This window comes from Felis catus, chromosome C1 (genome assembly GCF_018350175.1).
Source record: "Felis catus isolate Fca126 chromosome C1, F.catus_Fca126_mat1.0, whole genome shotgun sequence".
Classification (NCBI taxonomy): Eukaryota; Metazoa; Chordata; class Mammalia; order Carnivora; family Felidae; genus Felis; species Felis catus.
The window spans coordinates 33820238-33839511 of NC_058375.1; the positions used below are offsets into that span (position 1 = coordinate 33820238).

Below are 19274 nucleotides of genomic sequence, written 5' to 3' on the forward strand. Positions count from 1 at the left end.
GTTGAATGCTTTCTGTGTGCCAGGAACACTGCCAGTTTCTTAACATGCATTTTTTTTTGAAAAGTTCTTTTTTTTTTTTTTCAAGTTTATTTATTTGTTTTGAGAGAGAGCATGAGTGGGGAAGGGGCAGAGAGAGAGAGAAAGAGAGAATCTCCAAACGGATAGTGCAGAGCCTGTTGCGGGGCTCGAAATCATAAACTGCGGGATCACGACGTGAGCCCAAACCAAGAGCTGGATGCTTAACCGACTGAGCCACCCAGGCGCCCCTCGTAATATGCATTTTTAAATTAATCTCTCAACAACCATATATGGTCTGCATAATTATTATCCTTGTTTTATAGATGAGACAACTGAGGCTCCAAGAGGTTGAGTCACCCACCCGAGTATCACACAGGTAGTGAGTGGCAGGGTCAGGAGTCTCAGACTCCAGTACCCCTCTTCTTTACCCTGGCCCAGAACTGCTTTCACAGGCCCAGCCGATGAATTGATAACTCACTTTGTCTTGCTGGTCCTGTCTTCTTCCTAACAGCAGTGCTGGGCAGTGGGTAGATTTCAGGAACGTGACATGAAGTGGTTGATCTTGAGGAACGTGTCAACAAAATCGCAGTTACGTGGGGAACAGAATTTTCCATTGTTGTTTGGGGGCAAAATGAAGAGGACCCATGAGGAGGCTGGTTGACTGCTCAGGCAGTGGGTCCCAGGGAGGTTTTACCTTGGTGTGGTCATCCCAGTCTGGGATCTGGTACTCAGCTTTACAAGTTCAGGAACTCAGCTCTGCTCATGTTCAGAGATATTAGCTAGCCAGCGTCTCAGGAACAGACTCCCTTATTCTCACCAGAGGCCAGTGAATAACCCAGCATGTGACTACGAGAACACTCACATTATTTATCTGGTATATTTCCTCCCTAGTAATAGAGAAGCGGGGAGGTGAAATTAGTAATCAGAGGTTGCTTGGTGATCGCAGAATCAGACCAGAGGCAGAGAGAGCCGGAAGATTATTTTGTCTCGGCCTTGGTGAGGCCGAGTCCAGCATCCCTATTCAGAGCAGAGTACACACATCCTCCCTAACAGATTCAGCTGGATGCCCACTATGAACCCCGCATCGGGAATACAGAGATGCAGGTGTTACAGCCCGTCAGTTGCTCACCATCTAGTAGGGGTGTGAGTTGACTGCCCTTACTGTACCTCCCAGTTGGTAGGAGACTCCCTTTCCCCCGGACCCACCAGATCCTCCTTTTTCTGCGTTTCCAGCTGAGTCTTCATGTCACTTTGTTGGCCCAGAGTTTAGCTGTTGTCAAGAACCGCTTATCCTCTTTTTGGCCTTTGTAAAATGATTTTTGTAGGTTTCCTGGTCTAAGATGCATGGGCCCCACAAATACAATGAATCTGTGCTCTTATCAAATGTGCTATCAAAATTTATCATGCCCTAGTGATGTTTAAAGGATACTCTGAGCTACCTGAAACAAGTATTCATTAGTAGAATGAGAAGTAATTCCACCAAGATTAGTTTTATAAGTAGTTTTCTTTTATCCTTTTACATTTTACAGGTGAGCTTCAATCCCCAGGATAACACTCAGGTCTGTGTCACTGGCAATGGGATGTTTAAGCTTCTCCGCTTTGCCGAGGGCACCCTGAAGCAAACCAATTTTCAGAGGGGAGAACCCCAAAACTATCTAGCCCACACGTGGGTGTCTGAAGACAAGATCATTGTCGGCACGGATACAGGCAGGCTCTTCCTCTTTGAATCTGGAGATCAACGCTGGGAGACCAGTATAATGGTCAAGGAGCCCACCAGCGAGACCAGGAACCTGGAGGTGATCCGGGAATCGGAGAGGTAATGGCGCCCCTCTGGGCTGGTGCTCTTGTGAAAATATGTTCATCATACCAATAGCGTTGTGCCAAAAACGGGATTCTTTAAAAGTCACTCAGAACCCCGCCACCTTCAAGTCAACTCTTTTCATTTTCCCTCTGCCTTTCTCATGTTCATCTATATTCAAGCACAAATTGGACAGTTGTGACCACAGCCTACAACAATTCTTTTGTTTACATGCATTTTATAAGCCTTTTAGCACGACTAGTCTTCAAAACTCCAGATCTTTTAAAATGTATTTTCTAATGGCTGCCTAATTTATTGATTCAATTACATAAATGGCCACCGAGCTCTTGCCGTGTGCAGGGCACCTTGCTAGATGCTGGGGACACGTGTCCTCAAAGACTTTGCAGTTTGGAAGGAGCCAGCAGACCAACAAAGAAGCTCAGGGAAGTGTTATTGGTGTAAATATGACAAAAGAATATGAGGTAAAGTGGGGGCTCAGGTCAATTTTACCTCTACTTCAGGCAATAATGGTCATCTCTCACACGTATTGAAATATACCGTTGTATCACTAGACTCTGCTTCAAGCACTTTATGTGTATTCTTACTTGAGTCTTACCCCATATAGTACATATTATCATGCCCATTTTATAGAACAGGACACTGAGGCTCAAATAGGTTAAGTGACTCACCCAAGATCATAGCCCTGTCTGCCTGGCTCTGGAGCCTGAGCCCTCAACACATGGCATTTTGTAGATTCTTCTTCCTCGGTAACTTTCAGTCTGTCATTTCTCACCAACCCCCACACCCATGACACCTCCTTTTTCTCTCACGATTCTCTTAAGAGCTTCCTAGTAAGTCCCTCTGCCCTCCAGTTTGCCATGTTCCTAATCCTGCAGTGAGTCCAGTGCTCTAAGAATAAAACCCAGGGGCACCTGGGTGGCTCAGTTGGTTAAGTGTCCAACTCTTGGTTTCGGCTCAGGTCATGATCTCATGGTTCGTGAGTTTGTGCTTAGGATTCTCTCTCTCCTCCTCTTTCTGCCCGTCCTCAGCTTATGTGCTCTGTCTCTGTCTCTCTCAAAAATAAATAAACTTGAAACAAAATAGAATAAAACCCAGACTCCTGAACCTGGCCCACCCATCTTCTTTCCATCTGGAGCATCAGCTTCTGCCTCTGTCTACCACACACATCTTGCGCACTCTTACTTCTGAGTTTGGTCATGTGTGGGTCCACCTACCCCACTCCTCTGGACACACTCACATACCCACATACTCCTGTTTGTTCTTCAGACCAGCTGGGAGTTCTCAGCTTCTGCTCATCTCAGATGGGTGCACCTCTCCTTAACTGTCCTCAGAAAGTCCTGCTTCCATCCCACCCAGCTGCCACCTAATGGTCCTTAGCACTTGCCCCTAGACTCTAAGCTTCAAGGGACAGGAACTGTGTCAGTCTTACTTACCATTGTTTCATAGGGTTGTTGACACAGTATAATTCCAATAAATATTTGTTATGTGGAAGAAAGGAGGGAAGAAAGGAAGGGAGGAAGGGAGGGAGGCAAGATTCAAATCTCAGGCCTTCCACTTACTAGTCGTGTGATCCTAGAAAACTCTCTGAGCCACTTTTTCCTAAACAAAAGAGGGATAATAATGCTAGCAACAACCACAACAATAATGGCGACCACACAGGGTGGTGAGACTACCAAATAAATGTATAACCTTCCAGTCTTTCTCTGGACTTTGTATAGCAGGCCAAAGGGTGGCGTTTGGGCCTGGGGAACAGAATTGCAATGGGCGATTTCTCCCGCACCCAACGACAGCCCTTCATTCTCATCCCTAGCTGAGCTCCTCTCCTTGGGATTGCCCGTAAACTTTACATGCTGTTTTCTTTTTCTAGCCTGATCGAATTTCCGACAATCAGTTCTCCGGTCCCTTCCTATGAGCAGGTCATGATGGCCAGTAACAACAGCCAGCTGGCCATGCCCCAGGTGTTCGCCATTGCAGCCTATTCAAAGGGATTCGCCTGTGCCGCTGGGCCGGGGAGAGTTCTCCTGTTTGAGAAGATGGAAGAGAAGGATATTTACCGGGAGAGCAGGGAAATCCGGGTAAGGAGGGGAGAACTGGGGTCCCCCTGGCACGTGTCGTCCAGCAGCAGAGCACTGACAGGGAGTTTGGAGGAAGGAGAGGCCTGTAGCGCTGAGTGGAAATGGGGACTTGAGCCATTTGTCCTGAGGGAAGTTTGGGGATGGAGCAGACAGAACAGGGGTTAACATTGGGAAGATCTGGATTTGAATTCTGGCAGAGAACTTTGGCAAGTTATATTTGCACTTTGAAGCTTAGCGTTCCCGTAAGAATGGTGTTAGGATATATATTGATATTTAATGTCAAGCACACACTGTCTGGCACCTTGAAAGCATTCGGTAAATGTTTGTGGAATAAGTGATACAAAGTGCTGTGGAGAGAGATCGTCTGCGGTTGGGGAAGAACCAGGAAGGCTCTCGGCGGCGTGTGGTGGCAATCTTTGAGGAGGGGTCCCAGAGGAGGGGTAACAGTTGACAGGAGGGAACAGGTTAGGAGTTGCACGTGGAAGGAACAGGTGGAACAAAGGCACTGCGGAGGGGGGAGCAGGTGGTTTGTCTGGGAGATACTCTGCTCCCCAGTGGAGACGAGCTGAAATCACTTGAAAGGGAAAGCCAGGAGCTGAGGCTGTTGAAAGATCTCAAATGCCAGCCCGAGGACCATGTGTGTAATCCCACAGCCAGCCTGTTTCTGAGCGGAGAAGCATGACGCTTAAGAAAAGCAATCTGCCTGCCGTGGGGATGGGGCGGGGGATCCGGAGGCCCTGGACGTGAGGCAGCTACACGCACTCTGAATGAGCCAGGCTTGACTCTGCCCTTATTGGCTGAGTAACTTGAGATGAGTTGCTGAATCCAGCAAAACCTCTGTTTCTTCTCTGAGAAAGTAGCCCCTCGCCCTGCTGGTTATCAGAAGGATGACACAACACCTGTGTAAATCACGTGTGAAATGCTTGGTGCTCAATAAGTGATAGCCGTTATTATCTCCGCATGAAGAATCAGGCTTTGCTACTGAAGCCAAGAGGTGGTGAGATGTAGTCACCACAGTGAATAGCAGGGAAAATGGGAAGGGAGAGAGCCTTTGCGGAGGTTAAGCCTATAGAACTTGCCCTGAGTAGAGGTGGGTGACCAGAGGTAAGGAGCTCGTAGAGATGCCGCCTTGGCCTTGAGACTGGCTGTCTGGGGAAAGATGCCACAGGTAGGAAAGTTGGGGGTAAGAGCAAAGTGAGTGGGAACCAAGGGGGACTTTTAATTAAAAAAAAATGTTTTGTTAATTTTAATTTTTTAAAAAAATTTTTAATTTTTAACAATTCTTTGTTCCATTTGTTTATTCATTTAATAAATATGTATTGAGGGTTTACTATGTGCCAGGCTCTGTGCTAGGGGCTGGGGATGCAGGAGGGGAAGCACACACGAGCCTGTCCTTAGAACAAACAGATGTGAACAGATTGTCACATGGGGCTCAACACTGTGAAGAAGATAAAGCCAGGAGAAGGACAGGGAGCCAGAGGGGGTTCTGTTCTAGAGAGAGTGGCTCGGGGAGGCCTCGCTGAGGAAGTTGATGTTTGACCAGACACTGGAATAAAGCGAATCCGTTGGAAATGTGGTTTTAGACTTTGGGAGTGGGATCAATGTACACACACACAAAACACACACACACACACACACACACACAGTGCTTAGCTTGTGTCTGGCACAGAATTGATGCTTTATTTTTACGGTTTCAAAGAATTTATCATTGTGATTATTTTCACTACTGTTGCTTTCACCGAAACCCTCATTTTGGACAAAATCACTGACAGAACAAAAAAAGGAGGAGGACTGAGGACAAACCTTACATTTCCTAATTTAGAGTCTGAGACAGAACGAGAGCCCAGCAGAGGACACTGAGATGTGGTGGTCATTCACTCACTCGTCTAACAAATGGCTGTCTCATACCTGCCACGGGCCAGGCTCCAGGCCTGGTTGCCTGAGCTAGAGGCGTCGGCCACGGCCACTTCCCCCAAGGACCCCACCACCTCCGGAGGAGAGCAGCGAGGCCACACTTACTCTTTCGCTGAGCTCTGCTGTGTGCTAGATGCTGCCGAGCGCTGGCACACAGCAGCGGGACACAGGCAAGGCCCTCGGTCTGTAGGCTCCCAATCCGCTTACGCAGTGTGATGAATGTGGCGGCAGACGGACGCTCCCTGGTGAGCACACTGAGATGATATTAGGGCTCACCCAACCCCGGGCGGGGTGGGGTGGGACTTTCCTCTCTCCCAGAGCCCTCAGTGTGCTGGCAGAGCAGGGGGAGATGACGGCGGGAAGGAGTCGGGGGTATACGGGGGAAGACACAACTCCAGGCCACGGGAGGGAAACATGAGAGCTCGGTGTCCTGGGCCCCCCAGAGGCAGGTGCTGCCATCACCGCTACAGGATCTAGGAAAGCCCAGAAGATGAGGACTGAGCAGGGGCCTCTGGCATTTCTAAGGTTGATGAGGACATTTCAGTACATGACACAGTGGAAGGAATGAAGAACCGAGTGGACGTGGTATGGGCGGGCCTTTCGAGAAGTGTGATGGTTAGCAGGTGAAGAGCAGTGGTGGGGAAAGGAAATCTAAGGTGAGGTCTGCTTGGCAACTCCAGGCCCTCTCAGAGGCTGCTGGCAGGGCCGCCGTGTGACCCCTTGTCTTTTCTCTGCCCTGTCACCCACCCCACGTGGAAGAGGGGCTGTCACCTTCCCCTCCACTGCCCCAGAGCGCACACTGGCATGCTTGACGAGGTGGCACCCGCACTGGGCTTCTGACAGGTGGGCGGGAGCGGGATTTAAACTAACACTTGTTTTCGGAGGGGATCTCAAATTCCGATGTAGAGAGTGATCCTTTTTACGGCTGCTGCTGTCTCTTAGCCACTAATCACTTAAGGGTGAACACAAATCCCACAGAAACAGAGGTGACTCAAGCCCTCCCTTGTCCACATCTGAGGGGGATCCTTGGCCGCATGCCGGTCTGGGTATCTGTAAGCTGAAAGTATCTGCGAGGACTCCGAAAGCCCAAGGACACGCGGACAACGTGGGAACATGACTGACGGTTGTGTTGCATCTTGGGCAGATTCCGACGGACCCACAGAGCAATGAGCGGAGTCAGTCGGACAAACAGGACATCCTCTGCATGTGCTTCAGCCCCTCAGAGGAAACCCTGGTCGTCAGCACCAGCAAGAACCAACTGTACAGCATCACCATGTCCCTGACGGAGATTAGCAAGGTGAGTCTTTCCCAGCAGCGCTTCCTTCCGGCCCAGGGACCGCCTACCACGTGGGCAGGTTTGAATCCAGACTTTCTGAGCAGGGGCTCATTTAGCCCCTTCCTAAGAGCAGAAGAAACTCTAATCTTGGGGCACCTGGGTGGCTCAGTCGATTGAGCGGCCGACTTCGGCTCAGGCCGTGATCTCGCAATTTGTGAGGTCGAGCCCAGCATCAGGCTCTGTGCTGACAGCTCAGAGCCTGGAGCCTGCTTCAGATTCTGTGTCTCCCTCTCTCTCTGTCCCTTCCCTGCTCACACTCTGGGTCGGGTCTCTCTCTCTCTCTCAAATAAATAAAAATTAAAAAAATTTTTTTTTGGAGAAAGAAGAACCTCGAATCTTAAGGTGCCCCGTAGAAGCACTCGGCTACTCTCAGTGGGGTTGCAACTGCTGGGGCCCCTTTCGAGGACCCCTTGGAGTTGGCTGTCAAGTCTAAATTGTACATATCCTTTAACCCTGCCATTATACTTCAGAGAATTCCTCATACTGCTGCACGTGCCGCTCTACCTGCTCATGTGCACAAACATGCATGTGTATGAAGAAGTTGATTGTTTTTTTGTTTTTAAGTAACAAAACTAGCATAAATACACTGCAGATACTGCAAGAAAAAAGCACCTTAAAGATAAAGAGGGTCACTTTGTACTTCTAAAAGGGTCACTTCATCAAGAGGATATTATGGTTTTAAACTTTATGCACTTGATAGCATGCATTCAAAATATATAAAGCAAAATTTGACAGAACAATGAGGAAAATAGACCATCAATAATCATAGGAGGAGATTTTAACATATCTTTCTTGGTAATGGTGGGTTTTTTTAAAATAACAGTTTTATTGGGTATTGATTGGTATTTATTCACATGCCCTGCAATTCACATATTTACAGTGTACAATTCAGTGGTCTTGAACGTGCTCACAGAGTTGTTGCAACCATTACCACGGTCAGCTTTAGAACATTTTCATTGCTTCGGGTTCTTTTTGTTTGTCCCTGTGGATTTGAATTATCATCTGAAGTCACTTCCTTAGCCCGATACGTATTTGCTCCCGCCCACCATCTTTGTGCTATTATTGGCAAATACACTTCCATGAGCCCAATGATGCATAATATGCGTATTTTTTATATAGTTGCTTTCTCAATAAGGTGAAAGAAAAGTGGGGATGAGATATGTATTTATATTTTTTATAATGTAATACATTTACTGGTATTCTTTGTGTTTTTTGGTGGATTCAAATTACTGTCTGGGGTCACTTACTTCAACCTGAAGAATCTCCTTCAGTATTACATGGCAGGCAGGTCTGTGAGCAACAAACTCTTTATTCTTGTTAGGAATTTATTATTATTATTATTATTTTAATATTTATTTTTGACAGAGAGACAGAGCATGCGTGGGGGAGGGGCAGGGAGAGGGAGACACAGAATCCAAAACAGGCTTCAGGCTCTGAGCTGTCAGCATAGAGCCCGACGCAGGGCTCGAACTCATAGACAGCGGGATCACGACCTGAGCCGAAATTGGATGCTCAACCGACTGAGGCACCCAGGCGCCCCATTGTTAGGAATATTTTTATGTTTCATTTTTAAGAGACAGCTTTGCTGGATATAGAATTTTTTTTTTAAGTTTATTTATTGGGTGGCTCAGTTGGTTAAGCATCTGACTTTGGCTCAGGTCATAATCTCACAGTTCATGAGTTTGAGTCCTGCATCGGGTGAGCACAGCGCTGCCTCTCTGTCTCTGTTTCTCTCTCTCTCCCCCCTCATGGGATTCTCTCTCACTCTCACTCTCTCCCTCCCTCTCTCTCTCTGCCCCTCACTCACTTATGCCCTCTCTCAAAAAAAAAAAATAAAGTGTATTTATTTTGAGAGAGACAGAAGCAGTGTGAGTGGGGGAGGAGCAGAGAGAGAAGGAGAGAGAGAGAGAATCCCAAGCATGCTCTGCATTGCAGAGCCCGATGCAGGACTCAAACTTACGAACTGTGAGATCATGATCTGAGCCAAAACCAAGAGTCGGATGCTTAACCAGCTGAACCATCCAGGAGCCCCTGGATATACAATTCTTGATCGACAGTTTTTTCTTTGAGTATTTTGAACATGTTATCCCACTCCCTCTTGGCTTTTATTATTTTTGCTGAGAAATCTGCTGTCACCTTGTTGGACTTCCTTGTAACTGATCAATCATCTTCCGCTTGCTGCTTTCAAGGTTTTTTCTTTGTCTTCAGTTTTCAATATTTTTACTATCATGTGTCTGTGGATCTCTTTGTGTTTCAGCTTCATGGATGTGTGCATCAATACTTTCCAATAAATGTGGGGAATTTTGTCCATTATTTATTCAAATATTTTTTTCTGCTCCTTTCTGTCTCCTCTCCTCCTGGTACTCCCACTGTACACGTGTTGGTGTGTTTAGTGGAGTCCCACATTTACCTGCGGTTCTGTTCATTTTTCTTCATTTTTCTGTTTTCCATATTGCATAATCTTTCTTGATCTGCCTTTAACTTCACTGATTCTTTCTTCCGCTAGTTCAGATCTGCTTTTGAGTGCCTCTAGTGTATTTTTCATTTCTGCTATTGTACTTTTTACCTACAGAATTTGCTTTTTTTTTAAACAATGATGTTCTCTATTTGATGTGACATTGTTATCAAAAGTTTCTTTCCTTCTTTAATCATGGTTTTTTTTAGTTCTTTGAACAGATCTGTAATAGCCACTGTGAAGTCGTCATCCATTAAATCCAATACCTGGCCACTCTCACAGGCAATGTCTGTTGCCTATGCACAGCAAAATGCAAATTAAAACAAGTCTGAGATGCCTCTTTTTTTTTTTCCAGTGACACTTTCCCTCGCTTTAATATTTTTGTCTTTTTCTGCTTTTGAAATGAGCTTTCAATTACAAAATACCAAACCCCTTAAAAATGCCAGCCATCGGCACACCGTGGAGAAGCCCCCAAGTAAGGATAGATAGTAGTGGCAGTTGGCAAGAGGTGGGAAGTGATTGAAGCAGTGGTTACAGATGTTCACAGGAAGCTAAAACTATCCAGCAGGTTGTGTCTTAATGTTAACACAGGTTAAACTAGTCACTACCTTGGTGAGTGGCCTCAGTGTTTGGGTTCAGGTTCTACACGGCGGTCCAATTTCTTCCAGTTAAGAGTTCTTGGCTTGCACCAATCACAGGGTGGCCAGAGGGCACAGGACCAGTCTATTCATTTTTCAAAATGCTGCCATAGGCCTGCTACATGTGTTGAGAGACTTCAGGAGCCCTACCCTTCAGCGACTGTGTGTAATTTGGGTTTCCTGTCTGGACATGTAGCTCAGCCAAAATCCAGAGGCCATTTGTGAGTTTCAGGGATTGGTACAGAATGTCTTGCCCTTCTACATTCCTCTTGGCATTAGTACAGACATTGTTGTTTTGCAATTTGCTGGAAAGTCTCAGCATTTAAGTGACATTCCTTAATCTGAAACTGAAGTTCATTTTCACTGGGACCATCCTTTCCTTCGCAAGGAATACCTGGTGCTCCATTTTGCCATCTTCTACAAAAAGCACCGTTGAGTGGGACGTAGCAGCTGAAGTGGCCTCAGGGCAACGTACTGCATGTCTGGCTCCCCAGACAGCAAAGACAGGTGGAGGGGCCACCTTCTACTACTTACTACATTGTAGTAGTCAGAGTCGTTGGGTAACAACTCTAGAAACTTCCTTAGGACTTTTACCGCTGAAAGCACCACCGCTGAGTTGGCGTGAGATTGCCGGGGAGTTACACGTTCCCAGATGTTCTGAGCCTCCCGGCCATCTTTAGGGTTGTAATTAGGGAGTTCAAGATGAAAATCTGGCCCAGTCAGTGCACTCATTTGGGGCCATCAGCCGCTTATTAATGTTCTGTGGGTTCAGATCGAGTAAGTTGCTATTTAGGTGAGATTCGCTGATTTCAGAAAATGCTGCTACAGCATTAGCCACCACCATTGGATGTAAATCTGCAATGAGATCCCACAGAGTATCCAGAAATCCCTGATCTTCCACCATTTGGGCATCGATCTCATGGAATTTTGCCACACAGACTGCCGCTGTCTTCCTAACGTAGGGATCTTCATCCTCCAAGTACTTGCAGAGCTATTCTGTCATCTTGTCCACCTGGATGCACCCCTGGCCCTGCCTGCCAAGGCCTGAATTAGAGAATTGGGATCCTCACAGTCCTTCACAAAGCTATGGACAGCCATGATGGCCACGTCTGGCTGACTCTTGGTGAGGTTCATCAAATAGAGATACGCAAGCTTCTTTAATTTCAGATGGTCAGTGTGTGTGTAGTTTCTTACATCTGGAAAGAGAGAACTGACATCCTGCCCCCTGGTCATGGCAGCAATCGCTTTCTGCCCAGCCTCCTTCCTCTTTTTCTTTCTTTTCATTGTTGAGTTCAGCCTCTAATTCAAAGATTGCTCCTTTTTTATTGATTGTGAAGTCGCGTGGAGTCAGTCGTGGTTTGGGATCTTTAATGTGCACCAGAGGCAAGGCTGGGGGCGCCAGCAGCCCAGAGAGCCTGGCCTGAGCAGTGGTATAATTGTTTCCTGCATTAGCCAAAATTAGAAAGTCAGATATCACCCGAAATTTCTGAGAGCAAAAGAGAATGGGAATCCTTATGGGATGGTGAGGGGATGTAAACTGGTATAGACATTCTAGAGAGCAGTCTGATAGTTCCTGGTCGAATGGAGAATGCATATATCTTGTTACCCAGTGGTCTGCTCCTGGATGCATACCAGGAATTACATCACGCCGGTCCGTTAGAGAGCACATACAAAGACGTTCACCTTCGTGTTCGTAGCAATGGAGAGTCGAAGACAGCCCAGCTGTCCGTCCCCAAAGAGCTGGATGCATACCACAGAATACCAAATCTCTGGTAGAAGCAATAATTATATACATGACAACATAGATGGTTGAGAGAAAAAAGTAAAACTGAAGAATGCAGTCTGAAGGATGGTGCCATGTATAGAAATATCCAAGAACATGGGGGCTCCTGGGTGGCTCAGTCAGTTGAGCGTCCGACTTCAGCTCAGGTCATGATCTCCCGTTTTGTGGGTTTGAGTCCCGCATCGGGCTCTGTGCTGACAGCTCAGAGCCTGGAGCCTGCTTCCGATTCTGTGTCTCTTCTCTCTGCCCTTCCCCCACTCATGCTCTGTCTCTCAAAAATAAATAAACGTTAAGAAAAAAAAAAGAATTTTCCAAGGACACAAATGAGACACATTAATTGGTGCCTTTGATAAGGGAGGAACAAGAGTGAAAATTAAAAGAGGAAGGGAATGAAATATAAAATAAAAATTGGCCGTACGTGAATTATGACAGTCTGTAACTCTGCGCCTGAGCTACAGAATGAAGAAAGTAAAGATACAAAATCAAGGAAATATGAGGCAAGGTCATCAGACAAGTTTTGGGGCTGGGAGAAAGAGGAAGAGAGTCTGAAGGCCTGGAAAGAGAATAAATGGCATGAAATCAGTATCTTGGAGATTCAGAAAGTGAACTTACTGAAAAACACGGAGTTATCGGTCCGTTGGAGGCTTGTGGTCATGAATGTCAAGTGAAATCAGTAAGCCTGCTTGTCTGATTCTCCATCATCGTACAACTTCTTAGGCAGAAGTGCAGAGAAAGGACGAAAGAGGATTACTGTTGTGTTTAAGGTAAGAGAGGTGTGAGTGTATTCAAAAGCTGATGGGAATGTGCCAGTAGAGACAGGGAGGTTGAAGATATTGGAGAAAGAAAGGGTAAGGGATGGAGAGGGGGAATACTCTGTCCTGCCCCCCACCCCAGCACAGCACAGCACCTTTTCTTCCGAGATAGTAGGGAAGGTTGAGTGGATGCAGCTGAGTTTATAAGTGAGAAAGGGCCAGAATTTGAAGGAATCCCCATCTCAGCCTTTGGTTTGCTTGTGAATGGGCCTAAAATGCGTGCACCTAATTGAATTTCCCAGCCATCACTCCTCATTCAGGTGTCCCAGGTATAAGGCCTCCGAAAACAGAACAATGTGAAGCCTGTACAACCAGTGTCACAGGAAGCATCTCTGTGTGAAATCATTCACCCCAGCTCTCACTGCTGCTGGTGGCGGAATGATGCCATTTCTCTGGAGAGAAGTCTGGCAGGGCCTCTGAAGGTCTTTAGAGTCGTTCATGCCATTTCCCCCAGTATTCCCCTTCTAGAAACGTACCCGTTGCGTCCGACCCAGCCTATTGGTAGTGATGCTCTTGGCTAGGAATGCCCGCGGCACTTTGCCCAGGCCCATATTACTCATAGCAAACCCCCAGACGTTTCTCCCACCACGGCCAGAGTTGTGGCTGGACCGGACCTTTTCCTTCTTAGCATCATTGCAGGAGGCACTTCAGCACAAAACACCAGGGAACTTAGGGGAACAGATTTGTTACTCACATGCTCTGGAGGGTACAGAGCACACGTGAAGGCCGCACAGCAAGGTCATGGGGAGAGAAAGGGCATGGGCTTTGCCTTTACTGGAGTGTGGGGGGTGGGATGTCTAGGATTTTGTGGGTTTGCTCTTTATTGGCTAATTTAAAACCTAAGAGCACAGGAAGGAAGAAGTGGGATCACTCAAGCAGCCAGTTATCCAAGTTATCCAGGGCATTATGAGAAAGGGACTAACATGGGCAGCAGGGGGAGCAGCCTCATTCCTCATCTGGTTGTTTTGCTGGTAACTGTGTCACACAGCTGGTACTATGTTTCTTTAAGATGGATGTCTTTTGAAATGGATGCGTCCGCATTCAAAAGCTTAGTGTTGGTTACTTCCACTGAAGGAAGTCATCAGAGAGGTACAAAGACTTAACCCGCAAGGATGTTTAGTCTAATGTTATTCCTAAATAACAAATGATGGAATCCACTGAAATGTTCCCATAGTAGAGGAGTGGCTATATTAAATTCTGGTATACCTATAGAACAAAGTTCTGAGGCGCCTGGGTCACTTAAGCATCTGACTTTGGCTCAGGTCATGATCTCACGGTTCGTGAGCTCGAGCCCCGCTTCGGGTGAACCCCGCTTCTCTCTCCCCCATCTTCTCTCTCTCTATCCCTCATGGGATTCTCGCTCTCTCTCCCTCTCTCTCTCCACCCTCCCTCATTTGTGCCATCTCGCTCTCAAAAAAAAAAAAATCCTTAAAAAAATTTTTTTAATTGCCATTTTTTGTCATTTTAAATTGCTTTTAAAATAATAGCATTGGAAAATATGCATAATATTAAAGCAGTCTTCCCACGGCCATTATCTGCGCACCCAGGCTAACTAACATTCGTAGGTGGTAATGGAGCTGAAGTATACAGCCAGCCCTTTGCTTACTCTGCCAGATCTCACTCTGTGTGATTTCTCCAGGGGGAGCCTGCTCACTTCGAGTATCTGATGTACCCCTTGCACTCCGCAGCCATCACCGGGCTAGCCACGTGCATCCGCAAACCCTTCATTGCCACCTGCTCTCTGGATCGATCCGTTCGCATCTGGAATTATGAATCAAAGTAAGGATGAAAGGCTTCGCGACTGCAGCGTGCAGGATCCCAGTTGTTACATTTGTTCATGTAAATTATTTTAATTAGAGAGTTTTCAAATGTAATTACTTGAAGCTCTCAGTTGGAAAAGGTGTTTTGTTTTGTTTTTTTAATCAAGTCTGTCAACTTACCTGTTTCTCTTCCCTTTTTGCTCATGCTCGGGCTAGAACATGGCTTTGTGTTTTATTAAGTGCTTCACCACACGCCAGACACCATGCTAGACAATGGGGACATAAAGATAACACTCCGCCTTCTTAAGTAATCTCCTGTGTTCTTCCAGTTTTCCTCTCTCCCTCCAGATGTACTTTTCGTCACATGGGACTCTCCAGACCACTACATCTCTCTCCTCATCACTGCCCCCGACCATCCTTAACTCCCTAGTGACTTTTTCTCCCTGACATGGATTCCCTGAGGATCCCCAGCCTAGAGTGGCCCTCCACTGTAATTTCTCTGTCCTTTGTGTATAGCCACTGGGCTGCCGAAAAGAAACCATGCGGTCCTTCCAACTCAGGGGATCCAAATGGAGCTGTGCCTTCAGCATCGCTAGAGAATTCGTTGATCGCTTTCCCTATTTCCCATATTCATTGCCGGACACTCTCCTCAAATAACCAAGACCTGGGGAAAAGAGGAACCAAAATGTCAAGCGACAAAGTATCTCCTATGCTATGATAGAAATATGTGCCAGATACAATGGAGGGCTCAAGGGAGTTTCTTAGAATTCCATAATCTTGTTCACAGCACTCTGGAGCTATTTAAGGAATACCAGGAAGAGGCTTATACAATCAGCCTTCATCCATCGGGGCACTTTGTTGTCGTAGGATTTGCTGACAAACTACGCCTTATGAATCTACTCATTGATGATATACGTTCTTTCAAAGAATATTCTGTCAGAGGATGCAGAGAGGTAAGATGCTGGAGATAAAGGTTCAGTTTCTTGGAAAACCGGGGGTTGAAGTATCAAGAACTAACACACTCTGGCAAAGTGGGACCAAAGTCTGCTTAGAGAACATCGGTGGCTTTACAAGAAGAAAAGGCAAGAGATCGGGTTCTCCTCTCCCCAAACTTCTTGAGCATACGGCTCTATCCCATTTCTCTCTTGCTCATCAAGATATTTCACTGAACCCCAAGCCTTGTGAGATCCCACGTGTGATTAACTCTCTCTCTGATTGCCGAGTAACAAAAAGTGTCAAAAAGGGAAGTCATCTCAGAATCGGAGCGCCAGCCAGTCGGGAAGGTGAAGTTGGAGATTGGAAGGGGCCTGGGAATAGAAGCGTCACCAGGGAGAGGCAGTAGGCCGCCCATCACACTTCCCCCTGAGGTGACCGCAGAAACCAGATAGTGATTTCGGGAGTTGCTTCCCCACTCTGACACTTCTACAAACAACGAATGCTGCACTCTATCATCCAAGCAGCGTCATGGTCCGTGCACACACCAGTGGCAGCATCTTGGCCAGTATGAGCTACAGGAATAGCCAAGATGCCGGCTGGTCCTCAGTCCCTCTGCACCTTTCCCCCCGATTCCCACTTCCACACCTGCTTTCAGCCTGAACTCTTTAGGAAAAAGAGCTCTTGACTGTAATGTCCAGAAGGCTCATTTCTCTTATTCTTGCTCTCTTGCTTTGTTTCTTTGTAGTGTTCCTTTAGCAATGGAGGTCACCTGTTTGCTGCGGTCAGTGGAAATGTGATTCACATTTTTGCCACTACCAGCCTGGAGAACATCTCGAACCTGAAAGGACACACCGGGAAGGTAAGTGAGTGAGCAGTGTCCAAGGACACGGGAGGCACAGAGCCAAGCATTATGCTTGCCGAGTGAACAAAAGGGAAGCAATGTGTTTCCTCTTGGAGTTCACGGTCTACTTGGGAAAAGAGACGATAAAAGCACAGGGTAATTACTAATTGCAATAAATGCAATGAAAGAAAAACATGGGGTGTTATGAGAGTAAATAATGAAAGAGTTGGCATAATTTAGAGTGGGGTGTTCATAAAGGCTGGGTCCTAAAGGAGTAGGAAGGAATTAACCAGATAGAGCTTCAGAGGAGCTGAAGAGTCTGTGGGGCTGGAACCGTAGATGTCAGGACAAAACGGGACCCAGCTGAGATTGGTGGGATTAGCAGAGGCCCAAGTGCATGGAACCTTGCAGGCCTCCTAAGTATAAAAAAACTATAAAAAAGATATCCTCCTTGTGCCTTGAAATCATTGAAGATTTTCAGAGGAGGGAATGATATGACCAGATTCGCATTTTAGACTACTTTGGCTGCAGAAAGAAGAATGTATTGAAAGGGTGGAAATGGTAAAGAGACTATTGTGGATGTCTACACCATTTTGGACCATAAAGGAGATGGTACAGATAGGGAGAAGGAGGTGGATTCAAAAGATACTTAGCAAGCAAAACCAGTAGTTTTCAGACAGAGTGGAGATGGGGCATGAAGACAAGGGAGGGGCCAAAGGTGGAAAGACTTAAGAAGTCGGTGAAAGAATTTGGACAGAAAAAGCACTTGAAAGGCATGCTAGGCAGAGGACCTATTAGAGATGATGGAACTGGAGTATAAAATAGGGTGGTGGTTTGAGGTACACATGGCTGGAACGTTGGGCACATTCCAGCAGTGGTGGAGGGAGCCAGAGAGGTTGGCTACATCCCACTGTGTGCACCATGCCAAGGAATTAGACTTTACTCTGTAGGTGATGAGAGGCAACTGAAAGGATTCAGGAAAGGAAGTAATGGGGTTAGAAAGGTACTTCTCCAAACAGTATTGACGATGGATTAGACGAGAGGGAACTTGGAGGGATGGAGACCAGCTAAGAAGTGAGGGTGAAAGATGAGTCGGAAAATAAACCATGGCTTTGGTAGTAGAGACAGAGAGAAGCACGACATTAAGTTCCATTTTATATATGTTATGTGCCATGTGTCCAAGAACTATGGTACTCAGGCATGGGGGTCAGGAAAGAAGTCAAGGCTGAAAATGAAGATTCACGGGATTAGGTGGTAGTGCAAGTCAGAGGCATAGATTACATCACCAAGGGCCTGGAATTTGAGAAGAATCTTGGGCAGAGATAGGTGACCGACATTTCAGGGACTGGTTAAAGAGAAGGACTGCAAATGAAGGCACAGGAGAACTTGGAATCAAGGAATTGTATCAGAGAAGCGAAGGGATTCTTCCAAGATAAAGTAGTTGGTGGTATTAAAGGTCAGAGAGAGGGGCGCCTGGGTGGCTCAGTTGGTTGAATGTCCAACTCTTGATTTCAGCTCAGGTCATGATCTCATGGTATGGTATATGGGATGGAGCCCTGCATTGGGCTGACAGCATGGAGCCTGCCTGGGATTCTCTCTCTCCCTCTGTGCCCCTCCCCTGCTCGCTGTCTCTCTCTCTCTCTCTCTCTCTCTCTCTCTCTCTCTCTCTCTCTCAAAAATAAATCAACATTTACAAAAATAAGTAAAGGTCAGAGAGAGGTCCTGTAAAGACTAAAAACTAACCACTGAGTGTGGCAAATAACAGGTGCATAAGTGCGGGAACTGTGAAAACACTGAGCTTTCCCGGTTTCAACAATGCGATTGGTCTTCAAGTGACTGTGGAGGTGCAGATGAAAGCATGCCGGGTGATTCTGATGCTCTTTCTAGAACCATGTGCATCTCCTTGGGAGGCCCTCCCTGACCAGTCCAGGAAAGCAGCCCTTTGTTGCATCCCTTTGCAAGTATTTATAACACTGGTTTCTAACCAGGGTTGTATGTTAGACTTACATCTGCAGTATTAAAAATATACATATACAGATGGAGGATACAATAAAGCCATGCACATGGAAATTTATAACCTTAAATACATATATTAGGAATATAAAAAGATAAAAATCAGTGATATAATCATCTAAAGAAGTTAGAAAAGGAACAGCAAATTAAATTCAAAGAAGATAAAAGGAAGGAAATAGTAAGGATAAGAGCAGAAGTTAATGAAATAGAAAACAGACACAATAGAAGATCATCAAAGCCAAAGCATGGTTTTGGGGTTTTGGGTTGTTTTTTTTTAAATGTATGTTTGTTTTGAGAGACGGGGGGAGGGGAGAGAGATAATCTAAGCAGGCTCCGCACCATCAGCACAGAGCCCGATATGAGGCTCTCATGAACCATGAGATCATGACCTGAGCCAAAATCAAGAGTTGGACATTTAACCAATTGAGCCACCCAGGCAATCCAGGTTTTTTTAAGTAATCTCTACTCCCAATGTGGGGCTCAAACTCAGAACCTTGAGATCCAGAGTTGCATGCTGTACCAACTGAGCCAGTCAGGTGTCCCCAAAACTTAGCATTTTGAAAATGCAAAATGGATAAGCCTTTAACATGACTGATTACGAGAGGAGAATAAAAGGAGGGAAGGTAAATAACCAGTATGAGGAATGAAAAGGGGATATCAGTACAGATCCTATATAATAAAAAAAGATCATGAGGGGATATTATGAACAACTTTATGAAAATAAATTTGAATAATATAGAGGAAACAAATTCCTAGAAAAATTGAGTCTATCATTTAAAAACCTTCCTATAAAGAAAACTCTAGGCCCAGAGCATATCACTGGAGAATTATATCAACTTGTAAGCAAAAAAAAAAAAAAAAATGACACTAATAA

At 46.0% G+C, this 19274-nt stretch overlaps 1 protein-coding gene across 3 annotated transcripts in view; it reads left to right on the plus strand.

Moving 5' to 3' along the window:
- Positions 1 to 19274, plus strand: part of CFAP57 (cilia and flagella associated protein 57) — a 79678-nt gene that overhangs the window by 5219 nt on the left and 55185 nt on the right. For all 3 annotated transcript variants that reach the window (XM_011284678.4, XM_023258585.2, XM_019836828.3), the window contains exons 4-9: positions 1548 to 1834; positions 3705 to 3912; positions 6971 to 7123; positions 14490 to 14629; positions 15398 to 15563; positions 16292 to 16405. In XM_011284678.4, the coding sequence (XP_011282980.4) occupies positions 1548 to 1834; positions 3705 to 3912; positions 6971 to 7123; positions 14490 to 14629; positions 15398 to 15563; positions 16292 to 16405 (1068 nt within the window). The remainder of the gene's footprint in view (positions 1 to 1547; positions 1835 to 3704; positions 3913 to 6970; positions 7124 to 14489; positions 14630 to 15397; positions 15564 to 16291; positions 16406 to 19274) is intronic.